General features: G+C 40.7%; 1 protein-coding gene across 1 annotated transcript in view; it reads left to right on the top strand.

The window, feature by feature from the left end:
- Positions 1 to 15612, top strand: part of LOC126188273 (mucin-4) — a 58169-nt gene extending 42557 nt beyond the window's left edge. The window contains exons 4-5 of the mRNA XM_049929857.1: positions 2314 to 2666; positions 15171 to 15612. Of these exons, the coding sequence (XP_049785814.1) occupies positions 2314 to 2666; positions 15171 to 15392 (575 nt within the window). The 3' untranslated portion in view covers positions 15393 to 15612. The remainder of the gene's footprint in view (positions 1 to 2313; positions 2667 to 15170) is intronic.
- The last annotated feature ends 4836 nt before the right edge of the window (positions 15613 to 20448 follow it).

The following is a 20448-nucleotide window of genomic DNA, read 5'->3' as shown; positions in this document are numbered from 1 at the left end:
AGTACATTTGTCTATGTTAAGGGTCAGTTCCCACTCCCTGCACCAAGTGCCTATCCGCTGCAGATCTTCCTGCATTTCGCTGCAATTTTCTAATGCTGCAACTTCTCTGTATAATACAGCAGCATCCGCGAAAAGCCGCGTGGAACTTCCGACACTGTCTACTAGGTCATTGATATATATTGTGAAAAGCAATGGTCCCATAACACTCCCCTGTGGCACGCCAGAGGTTACTTTAACGTCTATACCTCACAGAAGATGAAATATGCCTCGCAATTGGAAATTCCAGCACAAAAACTATCCGAAGCACACTTCTGGCCACGTGAAGACAGTTTTGAAGCAGCACAAAACAAAGGTATTTCAATACCCAAGCCAAAGTCCAGATTTAAACGCCGTAGAACATCTTTGTGGCGAGCCGGAGAGATGTGCTTGCCAACGAAGTGCACCAATAAGGAGACTTTCTACAAACAATTGTGTGAGCAATGTAAAAAGATTTCTCAGGCACAACTAGCCAAACTTATTGGTTCTGTGCCATCCAGATGTGCTGTGGTAATACATGCAAAGGGCTATGTAATCAAGAATTAACCGAAGAACATCATGGGTCAAGACTTCATTATTGTTTTTCTTCTACACTACTGGCCATTAAAATTGCTACACCAAGAAGAAATGCAGATGATAAACGGGTATTCATTGGACAAATATATTATACTAGAACTGGCATATGATTACATTTGCACGCAATTTGGGTGCATAGATCCTGAGAAATCTGTACCCAGAACAACCACCTCTGGCCGTAATAACGGCCTTGATACGCCTGGGCATTGAGTCAAACAGAGCTTGGATGGCGTGTGCAGGTACAGCTGCCCATGCAGCTTCAACACGATACCACAGTTCATCAAGAGTAGTGACTGGCGTATTGTGCTCGGCCACCACTGACCAGACGTTTTCAATTGCTGAGAGATCTGGAGAATGTGCTGGCCAGGGCAGCAGTCGAACATTTTCTGTATCCAGAAAGGGCCGTACAGGACCTGCAACATGCGGTCGTGCATTATCCTGCTGAAATGTAGGGTTTCGCAGGGATCGAATGAAGGGTAGAGCCACGGGTCGTAACACATCTGAAATGTAACGTTCACTGTACAAAGTGCCGTCAATGCGAACAAGAGGTGACGGAGACGTGTAACCAATGGCACGTCATACCATCACGCCGTGTGATATGCCAGCATGGCGATCACAAATACACGCCTCCAGTGTGCGTTCACCGTGGTCTCGCCAAACACGGTTGCGACCATCATGATGCTGTAAACAGAACCTGGATTCATCCGAAAAAATGTTTTGCCATTCGTGCACCCAGGTTCGTCATTGAGTACACCATCGCAGGCGCTCCTGTCTGTGATGCAGTGTCAAGGGTAACCGCAGCCATGGTCTCCGAGTTGATAGTCCATGCTGCTGCAAACGTCGTCGAACTGTTCGAGCAGATTGTTGTTGTCTTGCAAACGTCCCCATCTGTTGACTCAGGGATCGAGACGTGACTGGACGATCCATTACAGTCGTGCGGATAAGATGCCTGTCATCTCGACTGCTAGTGATACGAGGCCGTTGGGATCCAGCACGGCGTTCCGTATAACCCTCCTGAACCCACCGATTCCATATTCCGCTAACAGTCATTGGATCTCGACCAACGCGAGCAGCAATGTCGAGATACGATAAACCGCAATCGCGATAGGCTACGGTCCGACCTTTATCAAAGTCGGAAACGTGATGGTACGCATTTCTCCTCCTTACACGAGGCATCACAAAAATGTTTCACCAGGCAACGCTGGTCAACTGCTGTTTGTGTATGAGAAATCTGTTGGAGACTTTCCTCACGTCAGCACGTTGTAGGTGTCGCCACAGGCGCCAACCTCGTGTGAATGCTCTGAAAAGCTAATCATTTGTATATCACAGCATCTTCTTCCCGTTGGTTAAATTTCGCGCCTGTAGCACGTCATCTTGGTGGTGTAGCATTTTTTAATGGCCAGTAGTGTAATATAAGTAAGAAAATTAAAGATACGCTACAAAGATTTAATAATTAAACTGTTTCACTTAAATTTGTTTTTGAAAAATACAAAATACTTTTGAGCGATATTGTGTATTTTAAAAGAGTACGGGAGGCAGACAGCGTCCTTGTTTGAGTCCTTCAGTTGTTCTGGAGGTCTCTCTAGGAGTTTTGCTCTCCAGTGTTTAAAATCACAACATCCCGCTTTCGGCCATTTGCACCGTCAGTCGGTTACGCAGCAGAGCTGTGATGTCAGCCGTTTGGTGGTGTGTGTGGCGCAGGCGCGGACACGCCGGTGAGTGTGGTGCTGGCGCTGCCGGGCCAGCAGGGGCAGGTGGCGCCGGGTGACGGGCTGTCGGCGCTGGAGCGCCGCCTGCTGACGCCGGAGGGCTGGGCACGCGCGCTGCGCTGCGTGGCGCCGCGCCGCGGGCTGCAGCTGCAGGCTCCGCGCTTCGCGCACCGCTCGCTGCTCAACGCGACGGCGGCGCTGCGCCGGCTCGGCCTGCGCGACCTGCTGACGCGGGGGCGCGCCGACCTGCGCGGGCTCAGCGGCGGCCTCGCAGACCTCCACCTCGCGGACGTGCTCGCCGCCACACAGCTCTCCACCTGCGCGGGGCACTCTGCGCACGCCGAGGTCAGTTGCCCGCCTGCTCCTGTAAATCGCCCTCTCCGGAGAAGGTGCTCCGAGCGCTGGCTGACAGTATCGCGAGACGGAGTACAACTTCGAACTGACAACCACTCGTTTATAGTCTCTACCGACCTTAGCCCAGCATACATTGAGGTGATAAATGTCGTTGCATGCCTACTAATGTCGCGTCGGACTTCCTTTTGTCCGGCCTATTGCAATAACTCTATATACTATGGACTCAACAAGCTGCTGGAAGTCCCCCGCAGAAATATTGAGCCATCCCGCCTCTATAGCCATCCGTAATTGCCAAAGTGTTCCCAGTGCAGGAAGTCGAGCACGAACTGACCTCTCGATTATGTCCCACAAATATTCAGTGGGATTTATGTCGGCTATCTGGGTGGCTGCTGGAAAACCATTCTTGAGTGTAATTAGCAGTCTCCGAAAGGGGGGTAAGAAGGAAATGACAAGTATTTTGGACAGGTCAGGAAAACTGCTGGTGAATCCTGTTGATGCCTTGGGCAGGTGGAGGGAATATTTTGAAGAGTTGCTCAATGTAGGTGAAAATACGATCAGTAATGTTTCAGATTTCGATGTACAATGGGATAGGAATGTTAATGGAAATAGGATCACATGAAATTAAGTCGGAACTCATCAAATACAGTGGAATGTCAGGTCTTAAATGGCTACACAGGATAATTGAAATGGCGTGGGAGTCGGGACAGGTTCCATCAGACTGGACGAAAGCAGTAATCACACCAATCTTTAAACATGGAAACAGAAAAGATTGTAACAATTACAGAGGTATCTCTTTAATCAGCGTTGTGGGTAAAATCTTCTCAGGTATTGTTGAAAGGAAAGTGTGAGTATTAGTTGAGGACCAATTGGATGAAAATCAGTGTGACTTTAGGCCTCTTAGAGGTTGTCAGGACCAGATCTTTAGCTTACGGCAAATAATGGAGAAGTGTTACGAGTAGAACAGGGAATTGTATCTATGCTTTATAGATCTAGAAAAGGCATATGACCGGGTTCCTAGGAGAAAGTTATTGTCTGTTCTACGAGATTATGGATTAGGAGGCAAACTTTTGCAAGCAATTAAAGGTCTTTACATACATAGTCAGGCAGCAATTAGAGTTGACGGTAAATTGAGTTCATGGTTCAGAGTAGTTTCAGGGGTAAGACAAGGTTGCAACCTGTCTCCACTGTTGTTAATATTATTTATGGATCATATGTTGAAAACAATAGACTGGCTGGGTGAGATTGAGATATGTGAAAGCAAAATAAGCAGTCTCGCATATGCGGATGACTTAGTTGTGATGGCAGATTTGATTGAAAGTTTGCAAAGTAATATTTCAGAGCAAGATCAGAAATGTAAGGACTATGGTATGAAGATTAGCATCTCCAAAACGAAAATAATGTCAGTGGGAAAGAGATATAAACGGACTGAGTGCCAAATAGGAGGAACAAAGCTAGAACAGGTGGACAGTTTCAAGTACTTAGGATGCATACTGTCACAGGATGGCAACATTGTGAAAGAACTGGAAGCGAGGTGTAGCAAAGCTAATGCAGTGAGCGCTCAGCTACGATCTACTCTCTTCTGCAAGAAGGAAGTCAGTACCAAGACTAAGTTATCTGTGCACCGTTCAATCTTTCGACCAACTTTGTTGTATGGCAGCGAAACCTTATCAATAAGGTTGAGGTTACGAATATGAAAGTAGCTAGGATGATTGCAGGTACTAGTAGATGGGAACAATGGCAGGAGGGTGTCCACAATGAGGAAATCAAAGAAAAACTGGGAATGAACTCTAAAGATGTAGCAGTCACGGCGAACAGACTTAGATGGTGGGGTCATGTTACACACATGGGAGAAGCATGGTTACCCAAGAGACTCATGGGTTCATCAGTAGAGGGTAGGAGGAGTCGGGGTAGACCTGGATTCGGTTAAGAATGATTTTGAAGTAATAGGCTTAACATCAGAAGAGGTACCAATGTTAGTACTGAGTAGGGGATCATGGAAGAATTTTATAAGGGGGACTATGCTCCATACTGAACGCTGAAAGGCATAATCAGTCTTAAATGATGATGATGATGATATGGGTGGCCAAATTATTCACTCGAATTGTCCAAACTAACCGAAAACAACTGTGGACGGTGACATGGTGCATCATAGTTTGGGAACGTGAAGACCATCATCCATGGCTGCAGACTGTCTCCAAGAAGCCGAACTTGACCATTTCGAGTGAATGATCAGTTCAGTTGGACCATGTAAACGCGGTCCACACCATTATGGAGCCACGACTGACTGGTACAGTGCCTTGTTGACGACTTGGGTCCCCTGTTCTCTTTTCACACACACACACACACACACACACACACACACACACACACACACACACACCTCCCTGTATTCGTGGGGTCTGCGCCACATTCGAACCTTAACATCAGCGCTTAGTGACTAAAATCGGGACTCATTTGATCAGGCCACAGTTTTACAGTCGTCTAGGGTCGAACCGATATGATCACAAGCCCAAGAAGTGGGCTGCAGGTGATGTCGTGGTGTTAGAAGAGGCACTTGCTTCGGCTGTCTGCTGCTATAGCCCATTAACGCAAAATTTCGCCATACTATCCTAACGGATATGTTGGTCGTCCGTCTCACACTGATTTCTACAGTTATTTCAGGCAGCGTTGCTTGTCTGTTAGCACTGACAGCTCTACGGGAACGCAGCTGCTCTCAGTCGCTAAGTGAATGCCGTCGGCCACTGCATTCTCCACAGTGAGAGATAATGCCCATAATTTGGTATTCTCGGTGCACTCTTAACACTATGAATCTTGGAGTACTGTATTCCCTAACAATTTCCGAAATTGAATGTCCCATGTGTTTAGCTTAAATTAACATTCCGAGTTCAAAGTCTGTTAATTCTGGTTGTGTGGCCACAACCACACTGGGACCTTTCACATGAATCACATGACTACAAATGACAGCTCTGCCAATCCACTGCCCTTTTATACCTTGTGTATGCGACACCACTGCCACCTATATACATGCATTCGCTATCCCACGACTTCGTCACCTCAGCGTACATTGTAGCATACAAAGAATTATTGCTATTCTTCAGTGTTACCTTCATTATGGTCTGTTTCATGTGTCACATCCACTTCCCTATAGAAAAGCAGACAGCATGTTAAACTTGTTACTGTCTACCGACAAAATCAGCCTAGAAATATCCTGGTAGATTAAACCCGTGTGCCAGGCCGAGACTCGAACCGGAGACCTTTGCCTTTTACAGGCAACTCCTCTACCAACTGAGCTATGCAAGCATGACTCACGACCCATCGTCAAAGCTTTACTTCCACCAGAACATCTCCCACCTTCCAAACTTCATAGGAGTTCTCATGCACATCTTGCACGTGACGTTCGGTATGCAGGAGAGGATGGTACTGTCAGAAGTAAAGCTGTGAGGACGGGTAATGAGTCGTATTTGGATAGCTCAGTCAGTAGAGCACTTTCCTGCTAAAGGCAAAGGACCTATGTTCGGTCTGGCACACAGTATTAATCTACCAGGAAGTTTCAAATTGCCCACACTCTGCTGCGGAGTGAAAATTCGCTCAGGAAAGTCAAGCTAGGTTGGCACTGTGGGAAAACTTTCAGTGCCAGTCTAGTACCTTCTTTACTTGTAGCTTCAGCTAGCCCCCATTAGCCACGACACTAACTTCTAGGGACACACTACCAGCAAAAATTACTATACCTGGAAAGACAATGTCGATTTTGATCCGATGATGGCATATGCTACCTGGGAGATAGAAGATTAGTGATAATGGTTTAAGTGTTGCCTGCCAACCTGTCTTCCACTCACGCCACAGCATTGTCATGCATGGCTTGACTGGTGCCAACAGAGGATCACTTGGAAGATGAAGTGGCACGGCGTGGTCTTCAGCAATGAAAGCAGATTCTGCCTGCATGCAAGTGATGGTAATTTACCCATACAGTATAGACATGGTGAGCACTGTCTCATAAATTCCATTTATCCAAGACACACTGGTCCCAACCTAGGCCTTATGGTCTGGGGTGAGAAGCTGAAACTCTTTTATCTTTGGGGTTTCGGGAGGGGACACTAACCAGCACTCACTATGTGTAGAATGTTGTCAGACTCATCTTTTGCCATTCTTGCAACAGGAAGGTGACGTATTGTCCACCCACACACTGCCCATGAAACACAATGAGCTTTGCAAGACATGCATCAATTTTCTCAGCCAACATGATCTCTGGACTAGCCTCCAATTGAATATGTGGGGTACAATGAGATGAGAAGTGTCATGTTCAACTCACCATCCAACAACTCTTATTGAACTACATGAACATGTCGAGCAGGTATGGCATAATGTATTCCAAGACAGTATTCATCAACTGGATGACTGACTGGACGCCAGTGTCAGCACATGCCGTGCCACCTTTGGAGTCTACACCACATACTAATATGGGTGTTCGAGCATGGGTCGATACCTGCTACTTCAGAACTGCTTGTGCTTTTGATCTGTAAATTTAATCATTTCATGTACTCCACACAAACTAAATCTTAAGTGGATTGGAAATCTTTAAAAGGGTGGCAGTGCATTAGCTTACATCTCTTTCAACACCGCCATAGATAGGTGCGCAAATTAAGGCCAAGTCCACCTAATATGCTCTCCCATGTGTCTGAACCACATCCTTCAATTAATGAGTGGTTCCCATGAGCCTTACTTCCATTGACATCATTGGCATCCATACTCAGTGACACAGCAAAAAGCCTCATCAGTATCCACTTTCCAACTCTCTCATGTGCCAACACAGCCTTGACACAGAGACTAATCAGCCCTGTGGTTCAACTGCATGCTCAGCCTGACAGCGGCCTAAAGACTTTGCCATACAAACTGATTCACACAGGGATTACAGAGAAGCAAATTAAGTAAGCTGCCATTTAATACTAGCAACCTGACTTCAGAAATAAGGCTTTGGTTTATTCTTCATTTGAAGTAACTGTTGATTTAAAGCTGAACTCTAAAGCTATCAAATACTTAAATATTTCATGTAAGACAGTTAAAAATGACAATGTTAAGTACTGGATGAAGATACATTACTCGCATCTTAGTGAGAATTAAGGGAATCATACAATGTGGATCTGAATTTACCTTCCAGACATTCATGAAATGCAGCTGTTCAAGGAAGTACAAAGCAATAGGCAAGGAATGACAGCTGGCCCACTCCCCCACCCTCTTCTTGAAAGAAAATAATTATGATCATTGCAAACCAATGATGGATGCTGCCTGCTACACAGATATAACTGATAATTCAGAATTAGTTTGAAAAAAAGCCAGAAAATCCAATAGATGTTGACTAGTAGCAATTGTATCTAGACATAATGTGATGTCAAATCTCAACACTATTTGGCTGTCCACCAATATTCACCCCTTATCTGAAAGTTAGAGTTGCCTCTGGGTTCTAAAATCTTCAAAGTGACATTGTACTTTCAGTTGGTTATGTTTTTCTCCTGTTGCCAGCCAATGTCAAAAACTTCTAAAAATAATAATGTACTTAATAATTACATCTATCAAAATGTTACCTGTGAGACAGCAAAATCTATATAAATATACACTAAGGTCCAGTTTAAGGTAATACGTGGCCCACAGCACTGACGAACTGGAGATCCCCTATACAGCATTATGTACTAAATGTGTTATTTTACTTCTGTATAATATGTGAAGGTAATGACTGTTGAAGTTTTGTTTTACTAATTTAATAAGTTTCAGATACCATAGACTTAGATTTTTGAATCATTATCTGACAAATATAATGAATGTTAGTTGAAAGACTAAAACTGCTCATCACAGATAATTTTTTTCAGTTCCATTCACACAGCAAAGAAAAATCACTGTTCAGACAGTTAAATAGTGTTTTGTATCCCTTCCCAATAAGAAAACTTTCTGACCCACTAAGGTGGTCATGCAGTATCAAGTCAGATTTTCAGGAAGTGGAGGCAAGTGCTGTCTCATCACATCAGGTCAATCCTGGACTTTGTGAAAAACATAAATTTATTAATATGAAATATAAATTTCAGTGCTATGAAGTCTTTTCTGAACGTACTGATCTGGAGTGAAGTCTTTTACAAAAGTGAAACATGGAGAATAAACAGTTTAGGCAAGAAGAGCAAACAAGCTTTTCAAATGTAGTGTTCCAGAAGAACATCATAGACTGCAAAACTAATGAAAAGATACTAAGCTGAATTGGGAAAAAGGAAAATTTTCACAGTTTGACTTAAAGACTGCACTGATTGATACAACATGTATGAGGCATCAAGGAACTGACGATTTGGTTACGAAAGGAACTGTGGGGGTAAAAATTATAGATGGAGATAAAGATGTTTGCACAGGATAGACTAGCATGAAAAGCTGTTTAAAACCTGTCTTCACACTGAAGGCCACAACAAGACTGAAGGAATCTCCAACAGAATACTAAGAATTGTTTTAAAAATAAGCAAAAGTTGTTCCACAGAAATAATTTAAATCTTTGCAATAACACGCCAACATAATGATGAGGTAGAAAAAGAATTGTTTAAAAAAGGTACATATTAATGTAGCGAGAAATCACCACAGGTTACATACAATTTGATCTAGTACCAGTTTAGCTCTTCAGATGAGAACATCTTTAAATATAATTTGCTTCAATGCTACATTAAAGGTTTAAAGTTCAACTCAGATGTAAACCTTTAACTTTCTGTCAGGACAATGAACATCTGAAGATGCACTCATCTGATGAGAAAAACTGGTAATAAATCAAATAATATGCAATCTGTAGTACCTTGCAGACAATGTTTGTGTTTCCTAAAGGTCCTTATGCCAACAGCAGTTGCAGGTATGGTGAAAGTGAAAGAAAAGAACGTCTCAAATGGAGCAGGGCAGCCACTAAAGACAAGGCAATAGTTCCATATAAGCAGTAAAAGGGACATGATGGAATATGGTGGATTAATTAAAACCATTTTTAAATGTTTTGGATTGGTTATGAGAAGTAGCAATGAAAATTTGCCAAGAGAAACAAGTGAAAACAATAAAAATAACAGACTATTGAAGTAGTCTTTAATTCTTTGTGCAGAATATGAATCAGAAAAGTAAACAGTGGAGATGAAAATAAAGACACTTCTGGAAGGGATAACAGTTGCGGTCCATTAAACATCAAGTAGTATGTCCATGTTTAGCAATGGAAGTTAAGGAATGGCCTGTGCATATTGTCACTTTTTTAGTGGAATTGATCACTGAAGTAATATTGCCTGATGTATCATGAGTAAAGAGTCGGAAAAGGAGTATTTACTTTTGTGGAACCATACATGAAGTGAATGTGCAAAAGCTGTAGAATGAACAACAAGTTCCTTTGCCAGATTGTGCACTGAGCTTAAACATGAGTGTGTTAAGTAAAACTGACTGTGGGTGAAAGTTCTAGCTCAAGATAATTCCTATGATTTCTTCATTGTCATTCTGAAGCACACTTTGAAGGGAAACTCACTGCAGTATCCATATAAGGTATAGCATACCCAATGGATTCAGAATATCCATTCTGCAGGATAATGTAAAATGTCATGTATTTATCTTTGCATCTCTTGAATTGTACATCAGTTTGAATTTCACAAAATAAACATTCACCAGACTTCATCACAATAATGATAAACTCAAAATTGAAAGAAGAGTTAAGAAAAAAGCTTCCATATCAACTAACCTATTCTCAGTAGTCCTAGAGGGAGTTTCCAGATTTCTAAACTGGGCTAACATAAATTAGTGACATTCATTTTCCTATAGAACAGATAAATCTACAACAACCGATGGAAGAAAATGACAAAGCAAGTTTGAAAGCATTCCAAATATGGTGTTGCTTCCTTGTGGCTAGGTAGGCCATGAGAATATTAACATTGCCTCAGTTAGTGACATTTAGACTGCTAGAGAAGCTAAACTTTTTAAGTGGATGTTCAGGAATCGGCTACATGTAACCAAGCCATTCACGATACATGCTAAAGACTGTCTCACAGATCTGGATTTATCAGACCTCAGACCTCAGAATAAGCATCCACTGATGGAACAAATTGCCACTATGATGTTTTCAAGAAGCCTAAATTGATTTTAAGTTTCACAGTGCACAAGAAATCTTGTACTGCAAACAACATTGTTAAAGGTCTACGGTTGCCTATTTTTTTTTTAAGTCTAATATTTGTCACATGTAAAAGTAAAGCTGCATATAGGATTTGTGGAGATCCAGCCCACAAATCATGTGAATTTTGTATGCTTCCTCTGAAATGTATAAACTGTCTTGATGATCACCCAATAGGCAGCAGAAAGAGCAAAGTTTATAATCAGGAAAGATAAATTTTGGGAGCTGAAGGTACAAGAAGATTTATGTATGGGTCTAAGCAGGAGAATCCACTTGACCATTCAGCAGTTTTTCCTGATAAGGTTGTCAGAGTTTGCCTTCCAGAACAGTTAACAAGTTATGATGTGAAGGCAGCTGCTACAAGGCAGTAAATGTTTCAGAATAGAATCTGTTCAGGAACAGACAGAGCTTCTGCACAATGAACTGAAGAACAGCAAGAACACAACCTGTTTGGTGTGCTTCTTGGTAGTATTTTACTGCTAGCACTTTCCAAAATTATGTGAGAAATCTGCTAGTATACTGTGTTCATCAAAAGAATAAACCTGATATAAACATTACCCCATGTTTTCTTCCACATTTTCTTCAATCTCATTGGATTTCGTTTCACATGGAGCAGTAGCCAAGCTACGTCCAATAGTCAAGTATGATCACATGTATAAGTTTTAAGCTGTATTACATGCACACAGACTTAGCGATGATGCGGGACAACAGCTTTAACAGCACATTTAACTTGAACGGAACTGGCCAGCCACCTGGTCCTACTAACCTGCAATGATATGAACAACTGCAGTTCAGATGTAAAAAGAGATGACCACAGAAACAATACAACTTTGAAAGCCATTTAATTTTTTAAGAGAATGAAATAATATTCAGCAAAACTCCAGCACTACTACACGCTTCTTAGGTGATCAGACGGAAAGCGTAAGATGCTCTATTTCTCACCTAACATAGTATTCTAATTACAGACAACAGTGATTAAAATTACTAAGTTTAACACACGGTAATTTTTGTGAACAAACTGTGTGAGATACAAATGCATACTGCAGCGATTGCACAGTATTGTTGAAAACTGAAGCCACGGAAGGTATTAATTACAGTCAGTCATCCAGTAATCTCTTAGCTCCTTCCTCATCCAAATCCGAGAAATGCATTTCAATTCTGGAACTGTCATCTGCTATGCTGACAGCAAGTCAATCGACAGAATCCACGAAGTCACTCAGGTGCCGCATTTTCTCCTTTTATGACTTACCGTTCTATATCCCGCCAGCATTCAACAGTGACATGTGAAAAAGCTGCGCACATTAGTTCCAGTTCATCTGGCAGCTTAACAGTTCTGTTATTTCTTGTGACAAATCCCTTAACTTCGCTCCAGCTCAGTTCTCTTTGGTTCATATTGTAATGTACTGTGGCAAAGGTAAAAATGCATTTGTATGGTGTTATCAGAGCTGCAAAAATGAGTGTTTTTCATATTTTTATGACACTTATGATGCTGGTTTGTGTAAGACTACATCTGTGGTATAAGCCAATGGACATAGTCCAAATAAAGAGTATTTGGTTTTTCATTTTTATCCTAAAAACTAAATTGTTGTTTTCTTAATTTAAGGAACTTTTATTAACATTCTTTCATAAAATATCGATATAGTAATTAAGAATTTATATTTGAAATGAAAACAGGATTTTCGTGCACAATATGTAATTGGAAACAAGAAGATGTGCATTATTCATAAAAGAAAGATGTATCTAATACAGTCCCTCAGAAAACTTCAAAGCCAATTTTACTTTATTTTATTTTATTTATTTATTTATTTTTTTTGTAAATTTATGAACACCATTAAGAACAACCTATTTCTCGGCACTTTTTATGTGTGTTCCATATGGGTGTTTCTCTACAGAGCAGGAAGCAGCCTCAGGCATTTTCATACTGCGTATTAACAGAGCGACAACCGGAGCACAACAGTACAGAGACTGGCTGTACATGATTTTTAAATAAAAAATACAAAGCTAAAGCATGACTTAAAAAAAACATTGATGGCTGTTAATACATTAGAATATCTTAAAGTCCTTCCAAGAGTCAACACCAGTGTACAGGGTTATTACAAATGATTGAAGCGATTTCACAGCTCTACAATAACTTTATTATTTGAGATATTTCCCCAATGCTTTGCACACACATACAAAAACTCAAAAAGGTTTTTTAGGCATTCACAAATGTTCGATATGTGCCCCTTTAGTGATTCGGCAGACATCAAGCCGATAATCAAGTTCCTCCCACACTCGGCGCAGCATGTCCCCATCAATGAGTTCGAAAGCATCGTTGATGCGAGCTCGCACTTCTGGCACGTTTCTTGGTAGAGGAGGTTTAAACACTGAATCTTTCACATAACCCCACAGAAAGAAATCGCATGGGGTTAAGTCGGGAGAGCGTGGAGGCCATGACATGAATTGCTGATCATGATCTCCACCACGACCGATCCATCGGTTTTCCAATCTCCTCTTTAAGAAATGCCGAACATCATGATGGAAGTGCGGTGGAGCACCATCCTGTTGAAAGATGAAGTCGGCGCTGTCGGTCTCCAGTTGTGGCATGAGCCAATTTTCCAGCATGTCCAGATACACGCATGAAACTTGCCCGCACGCGTTCAACTGTTTCCTCGCTCACTGCAGGCCGACCCGTTGATTTCCCCTTACAGAGGCATCCAGAAGCTTTAAACTGCGCATACCATCGCCGAATGGAGTTAGCAGTTGGTGGATCTTTGTTGAACTTCGTCCTGAAGTGTCATTGCACTGTTATGACTGACTGATGAGAGTGCATTTCAAGCACGACATACGCTTTCTCGGCTCCTGTTGCCATTTTGTCTCACTGCGCTCTCGAGCGCTCTGGCGGCATAAACCTGAAGTGCGGCTTCAGCCGAACAAAACTTTATGAGTTTTTCTACGTATCTGTGGTGTGTCGTGACCATATGTCAATGAATGGAGCTACAGTGAATTTATGAAATTGCTTCAATCATTTGTAATAGCCCTGTACATGTGCTATGGCCTCTGATCAATCATCACATTTGTGTTTGTTTACATCAGGTTCATTCTTATGATGAACAGAAGCCACTTAGTATGGAAATATTTGCGTGGGGCTCTGTTTGCAATGGTGGGTGTTGAGTGCCTGATACAGGTTGATCTACAATAATCTTTCAGTGATCTTTTGTGCAAGGTAACAGTGGCTGAGAGAATACAGATAAAAGTTGGTCCCATAAAAATGTATAGACCCCCCCCCCCCCTATATTTACAATGGCTGAGGACACTAATTCTTTGTTGGCATACATACAAACAAAATGTGTAGGCCATCAGCCTACAACTGATATGGTCTACCTCCTACCTTAAAGTTGCTTCAGATTTATACCCCAGAATATTATATGGTTGTGGTAAAACAGCTTGGATCTTCTTGCTTAAATAGATTTCTAACAATGGAAAGTCCAGAGTGGAATAACAATATTATTACAAAAAGGAGAGACTGTTACTCATCATACAGAGGAGACATTGAGTTACAGACAGGCACAATGAAAATACTGCCATACGTGTAAGGTTTCATGCAACAGTTCTTCCAAAGTAGAACACAACAGCAATGTCCAGATAATTCATGTCAATTATTTTACTGTGTGGCTAATACTTCTATTCTTACCTGCTGAGATCCTTAAACAACAGTAATTTTATACATGATGAATCCAGTATCTCTATAATGACACTGATGCCACACGAAACAGAACAGCAACATAGCGATTTTTAATCTGCAACATGAGCCTTTATCCAAAAATAAATTCAGTAAATTTATTGGGAAAGACATGGTCTGGATACCCATTTTGTGGTGTGTACTTGTGAAGAGGAATGAAATCACAATATGTCATCAGTATTGCCCCTCATATTCAGTATATTTGTGGGGTATTTTAACAACATGTTTCACTGAAAACTTTAATGACTGTTACATCATTGTTCTCTTCTCAATAACAATTGAATGGTGCTGAAGAACATGCATCATTCTATTTACAGAAATTTTATTTTCTTCGAAACTTTCAAAGCAATCATTTGTTGAAACCTTGTTTTGAACTACTACTCATTCTCTGGTACTTCCATGGAACACATTATGTGGAATGTACAGGAGTATGTCAGTATGTATATGAACTCAATTTTTATAATTTATCAGAATACACATTACCTAAATATTTTTAAACTTTTTTTTCATTCCTCCTCTGTCAGTGACTGTAAGAGTAACATCCCTTTTTTTTTATCAACACACCCTAGAGTAAATTTGTGTAGTCAGAAACCACTGCAGTAATAACATCACTGTTGTTTCACAGGTATTCCCTCAACGTGCCGCTGGTCGAGCAAGACGACTGGATTATGACGATACAGATGCTGAAGTTTTACAGCTACCTCTGGCACTGCGGCCACGGCAAGCACGTCGTCCTGCAGCTGCTGCACGTCTTTCCTTTAATAGGCCATTTTTCTATGCTGTGCGCCACAATCCAACTGGAATTATCCTACACATGGGCCGCTTCAACCCACGCCTGATTCACTGAAAACCTGTTAGTTGTACCGTGACTAACGGGGAAAAACTGTATATGGACAGTACCAACAACATTGACTGACAATAATTAGGGATGTGATAACAGCTGCTGTTCGCTGCTCTGTACGAGTGGATATTCCTGACGCAGTGTCCTTTTAACACACTGACTGCCCCGTGCGTAGTGATGGATGTTTCACTGTCAGACCTCTGTGTCAAGCATGAGGTCCCGGTGTGGCTTCACACAAGTTTCTGTGCAGGAGGTGGATGACTATAGTATGAATGCACTTCTTAATGAGATAAGAACATGTCTTATAATTTGTTATTAAATTCTGTTATCAAAGATCATGCTCTGCAGCTTTCACCATGGTATCTTTTGATAACGGCAAAATGAAATAATTTTGCAGTGCAATGTGATACATGAATTGCAATTAGTCCAGTTGCAGTGTTTAGTAAACATGTTAATAATGAGTTCTGCTGCAAACAAACACTTGTACTTATGTTTTGGAAGTTACTTTTGTCCTTGCAGGTTCCCATTTTTCATGTTCATGGATATAACTTTCAGTAGTTTCTTTTACTAATTCCTGTGCTGCACTAGCATGGATTAAGTGAAGAGCTTTACAGCACCACATGGCAAAATAAGTGAAATAACTCTAGAAATAAAAACAAACAACTTGCCTGTTGATAATATATTCTCATGTCTTCAATTTGCCTCACATTTAAAAACAGCAGGCTGCAGAGTACTGTATACCTAATTCTTTGTCAAGGTATTGAAGCAAGCTTCTAGATGACTGTGTTGACTCAAATGAAAATGTACATTTATTTTTGTTCATTTTTAATATTAAGAATGGAAGCTCTTGGCATTTCTCAAGGGACATATTACACAGCAATTTCAAATGAAACGTATTTTCCAAAATGTTCTCAGGTTTTATTCCACTGAAAATGTACTGTGATAATGTGGAACATTACAGTGCCATTAAAATACTTGAGATTATGCTGACAGACTTCCATGCAATATATTTAATGATTACACCCTGTGCATAGAGGTTCTAAAGCTCTATTCCCACTTTAAGGTGTATCTTGTGATATGTATGACCACTCTGTTGCTTTATTTGTATTGTAACCCTTTACAAACATGTGACTTACAGAATCTCTCACTCCATACTTGAAAATATGCTGGCACATTGTTCAGTTTGTCATGATCCATTCCTCCAACGCAAATGTTTTATAGGAGCTCATCAAATTGCATTTATGTAACATAGTCATTATTTTCATACAAGACATGCTGTACATTAAATAATGCTGCTTAATATGTATTTAAGGTTAAAGCATTATATACAGATAAATTATTTATTATATTTGTTGGAGACGTTTCAATCAACGTATGGAAAAACTTATGTAATACCTTCATGGATGAGCACTCGATGGTGCATTTTCCTAAGAGGTGTCATTTAAATACAAAAGAATAAAAATGACAATTTGTTATAACATTTTACAATAAATAATAATTTTTCACAACCCATCATATTACCTATCAATTCCTAAATATCCATTTCATTTTACCAGGAGAGCAGAAATAAACCCTTAAATATTTATGCCTGTTAGTAGATATGTTTCATCATCAAATGAAAGTAAAATTAGGGGCCTCCTAGATTAATCAGTAACACACAAGTTCCACAGACAGTAAACAAAATGCAAGTATCAATTACATGTAATGATGGGTGGGGACCACATCATTAAATGAAAAATATGGTCAAGTATACAGTAAAACGTGTCATATGAGAAGTGTGGAACAATGATCTTTCACAACAAATAATTCTCCCCTTTATAGATCTTCATTATCAACCTGTGTTCCACTAGCAAAAGGAGATAAATAACTGAGAAAGTGATTTATAACACTTAATTGACAACAATAAGCACGAATTCGTTCGGACGTGATTGGTTGTATGAAATTGGTCACAACTTACTGTTCCTGCCAATTTCACTCTCTATATGCTATTCACTTAACGAATGCAGTTTAGATAATTGGAGATTACAGTCCAATTACAAACTGTATTCTATGAAAGATAACCTTTGGAGAGGATAATCTTGTGAAGAAACAACTGTTAACTAGCATAGATTTAAGGATAATAGCATGGAAACAACACAACCTAGATGAAGCTGTAATGGAGCACGATAAGAAGCACAAAAAAATTAATGAGAAGGTCCTATATATAAACAGGCTTTCATTTTGTCAATATTACACACACACACACACACACACACACACACATTCTTCAAAACAATGAACTCTTCAGAACGAGCTGTTACATACTAAATTGTAGCACTTCTTTCCAAGAACTTATAAATCCCAAAAATTACTGTTGCATTTGTTATGTGTCGACAGAAGTGCCGACACAGTGTTATTTTGAAGGGGCCGAATAGGCACGCTATAAGCTCACCCAGAATATCGTGAAGTCTGAAACAGGATGCTCAATGAATGCTAATAAGAAAAGTACATTGCTTTGGGAATACTTAACTTTAATCCATCCTTTTGGTATACATCGTTTATGGTGACTACAAGTAAGACTCTCTCCAGATATGGTTAACTGCGCCTTGCTAGGTCGTAGCTATGGACTTAGCTGAAGGCTATTCTAACTGTCTCTCGGCAAATGAGAGGAAGGCTTCGTACGTCTAGTCGCTAGCAATGTCGTCCGTACAACTGGGGCGAGTGCTAGTCCGCCTCTCTAGACCTGCCATGTGGTGGCGCTAGGTCTGCAAGTACTGACAGTGGCGACACGCGGGTCCGACATGTACTAATGGACCGCGGCCGATTTAAGCTACCACCTAGCAAGTGTGGTGTCTGGCGGTGACACCACAGCATTCCCAACAAGTATGGCATTAAAGGTAAAGTACCAACCCTCTTTTACAAAGTAACAGTCAGGAGAAACAGTTGATGTAAGCTGTCACAAAACCTACTGTTCTCTACACTTTACCATATTTTTCAAACCTCAGCTTGGAAATGTCATAGCAATGATGAAGTCATAAAAATGACAAGCTCTTATAGAAAAACCAGGAGGAAATTGGTAGAATTCTTTAGATGAAACAAACCTAGCATTCACTTTTAATTTATGTAGGGAAACTACTGAAAACCTAAAGCAGAGTAGCAATGAGGAGCCTGAACCACAGTCCTTTCACAACATGACACCGTAGATCATACTGTTGTTCACCCTCTTCAGATTAAAGAATACACTTCATGAATGCACATAATTGTGTATTATAGATCATTGTAGGTTAAAAGTAGGCACAGTAAATAAGGCTTTATTTTTCTATCAAATTTGGCTCTACCATTTAGGCAAATTAAGCCAAATAGGACACCGAAATTTGAGGCATGCCAATCAAAGGAAGGAACAAAAACAATAGGTAACCTAAATGTGAGAAAAGAGAGTACTAAGCAAATCCCATCTTTTCTCTCATTCTTAACTTCGACCTGTAGTTAATTTGCTTTTGTTCTTCAATCAGGTAAGAAGGTGCAGCGTTTAAAGAATTGGACTAAGTGTGAGGAACCGGATTCAAAATCCCATCCATCTACCAATACTTCAGTTTTCTGTGGATTCTGTCAACTGATTAAGGCAAATGCCAGGATGATTCCTATGTTAATGACACAGCTGATTTCATTTCCCATCCCTGTACAAAGAGAGCTTCTGTTCCATCTGTAATGACCTTGCCATTAATGGAACATCAAGCGTTGATGTTTCTTCCGACTTTATTGTTCCACTGTTCCAATTCTTATCTTACAAATTGTTGTCCATTTAACATTATATTTATATTTATAATTTTTTGAGGAGGATAATGTAGACTTGGAGAAAGTTTTTGACAATGTGGACTGGAATACGCTCTTTCAAATTCTGAAGGTGGCAGGGGTAAAATACAGGGAGCGAAAGGCTATTTACAATTTGTACAGAAACCAGATGGTAGTTATAAGAGTCGAGGGACATGAAAGGGAAGCAGTGGTTGGGAAGGGAGTGAGACAGGGTTGTAGTCTCTCCCCGATGTTATTCAATTTGTATATTGAGCAAGAAGTGAAGGAAACAAAAGAAAAATTCCGAGTAGGTATTAAAATCCATGGAGAAGAAATAAAAACTTTGAGGTTCGCTGATGACATTGTAATTCTGTCAGAGACAGCAAAGGACTTGGAAGAGCAGTTGAATGGAATGGATAGTGTCTTGAAAGGACGGTATAAGATGAACATCAACAAAAGCAAAACGAGGATAATGGAATGTAGTCGAATTAAGTCGGGTGATGCTGAGGGAATTAGATTAGGAAATGAGACACTTAAAGTAGTAAAGGAATTTTGCTATTCGGGGAGCAAAATAAATGATGATGGTCGAAGTAGAGAGGATATAAAATGAAGACTGGCAATGGCAAGGAAAGCGTTTCTGAAGAAGAGAAATTTGTTAACATCGAGTATAGATTTAAGTGTCAGGAAGTCATTTCTGAAAGTATTTGTATGGAGTGTAGCCATGTATGGAAGTGAAACATGGACGATAAATAGTTTGGACAAGAAGAGAACAGAAGCTTTTGAAATGTGGTGCTACAGAAGAATGCTGAAGATTAGATGGGTAGATCACATAACTAATGAGAAAGTATTGAATAGGATTGGGGAGAAGAGAAGTCTGTGGCACAACTTGACTAGAAGAAGGGATCGGTTGGTAGGACATGTTCTGAGGCATCAAAGGATCACCAATTTAGTATTGGAGGGCAGTGTGGAGGGTAAAAATCGTAGAGGGAGACCAAGAGATGAACACACTAAGCAAATTCAGAAGGATGTAGGTTGCAGATGGTACTCGGAGATGATGAAGCTTGCACAGGATAGAGTAGCATGGAGAGCTGCATCAAACCAGTCTCAGGACTGAAGACAACAACAACAACAAAAAAAACTAGATGACAGGAGTAGGAAGGGAGGGAAGGAAGGAAGAAGAGGGAGATGGAGCACAAATACATTATGTGCCTAGGGTGCCAAAATAATTATAGCCAGTCTTGGTTTCCGTGTCAGTGACTAGAATATTTTCCTTATAGTAAAATTAGCAGCT

Source organism: Schistocerca cancellata, chromosome 1, assembly GCF_023864275.1.
Source record: "Schistocerca cancellata isolate TAMUIC-IGC-003103 chromosome 1, iqSchCanc2.1, whole genome shotgun sequence".
Classification (NCBI taxonomy): domain Eukaryota; kingdom Metazoa; phylum Arthropoda; class Insecta; order Orthoptera; family Acrididae; genus Schistocerca; species Schistocerca cancellata.
Note: the sequence above shows the minus strand (reverse complement) of the source record. Positions and strands in the feature narration are given on the sequence as shown.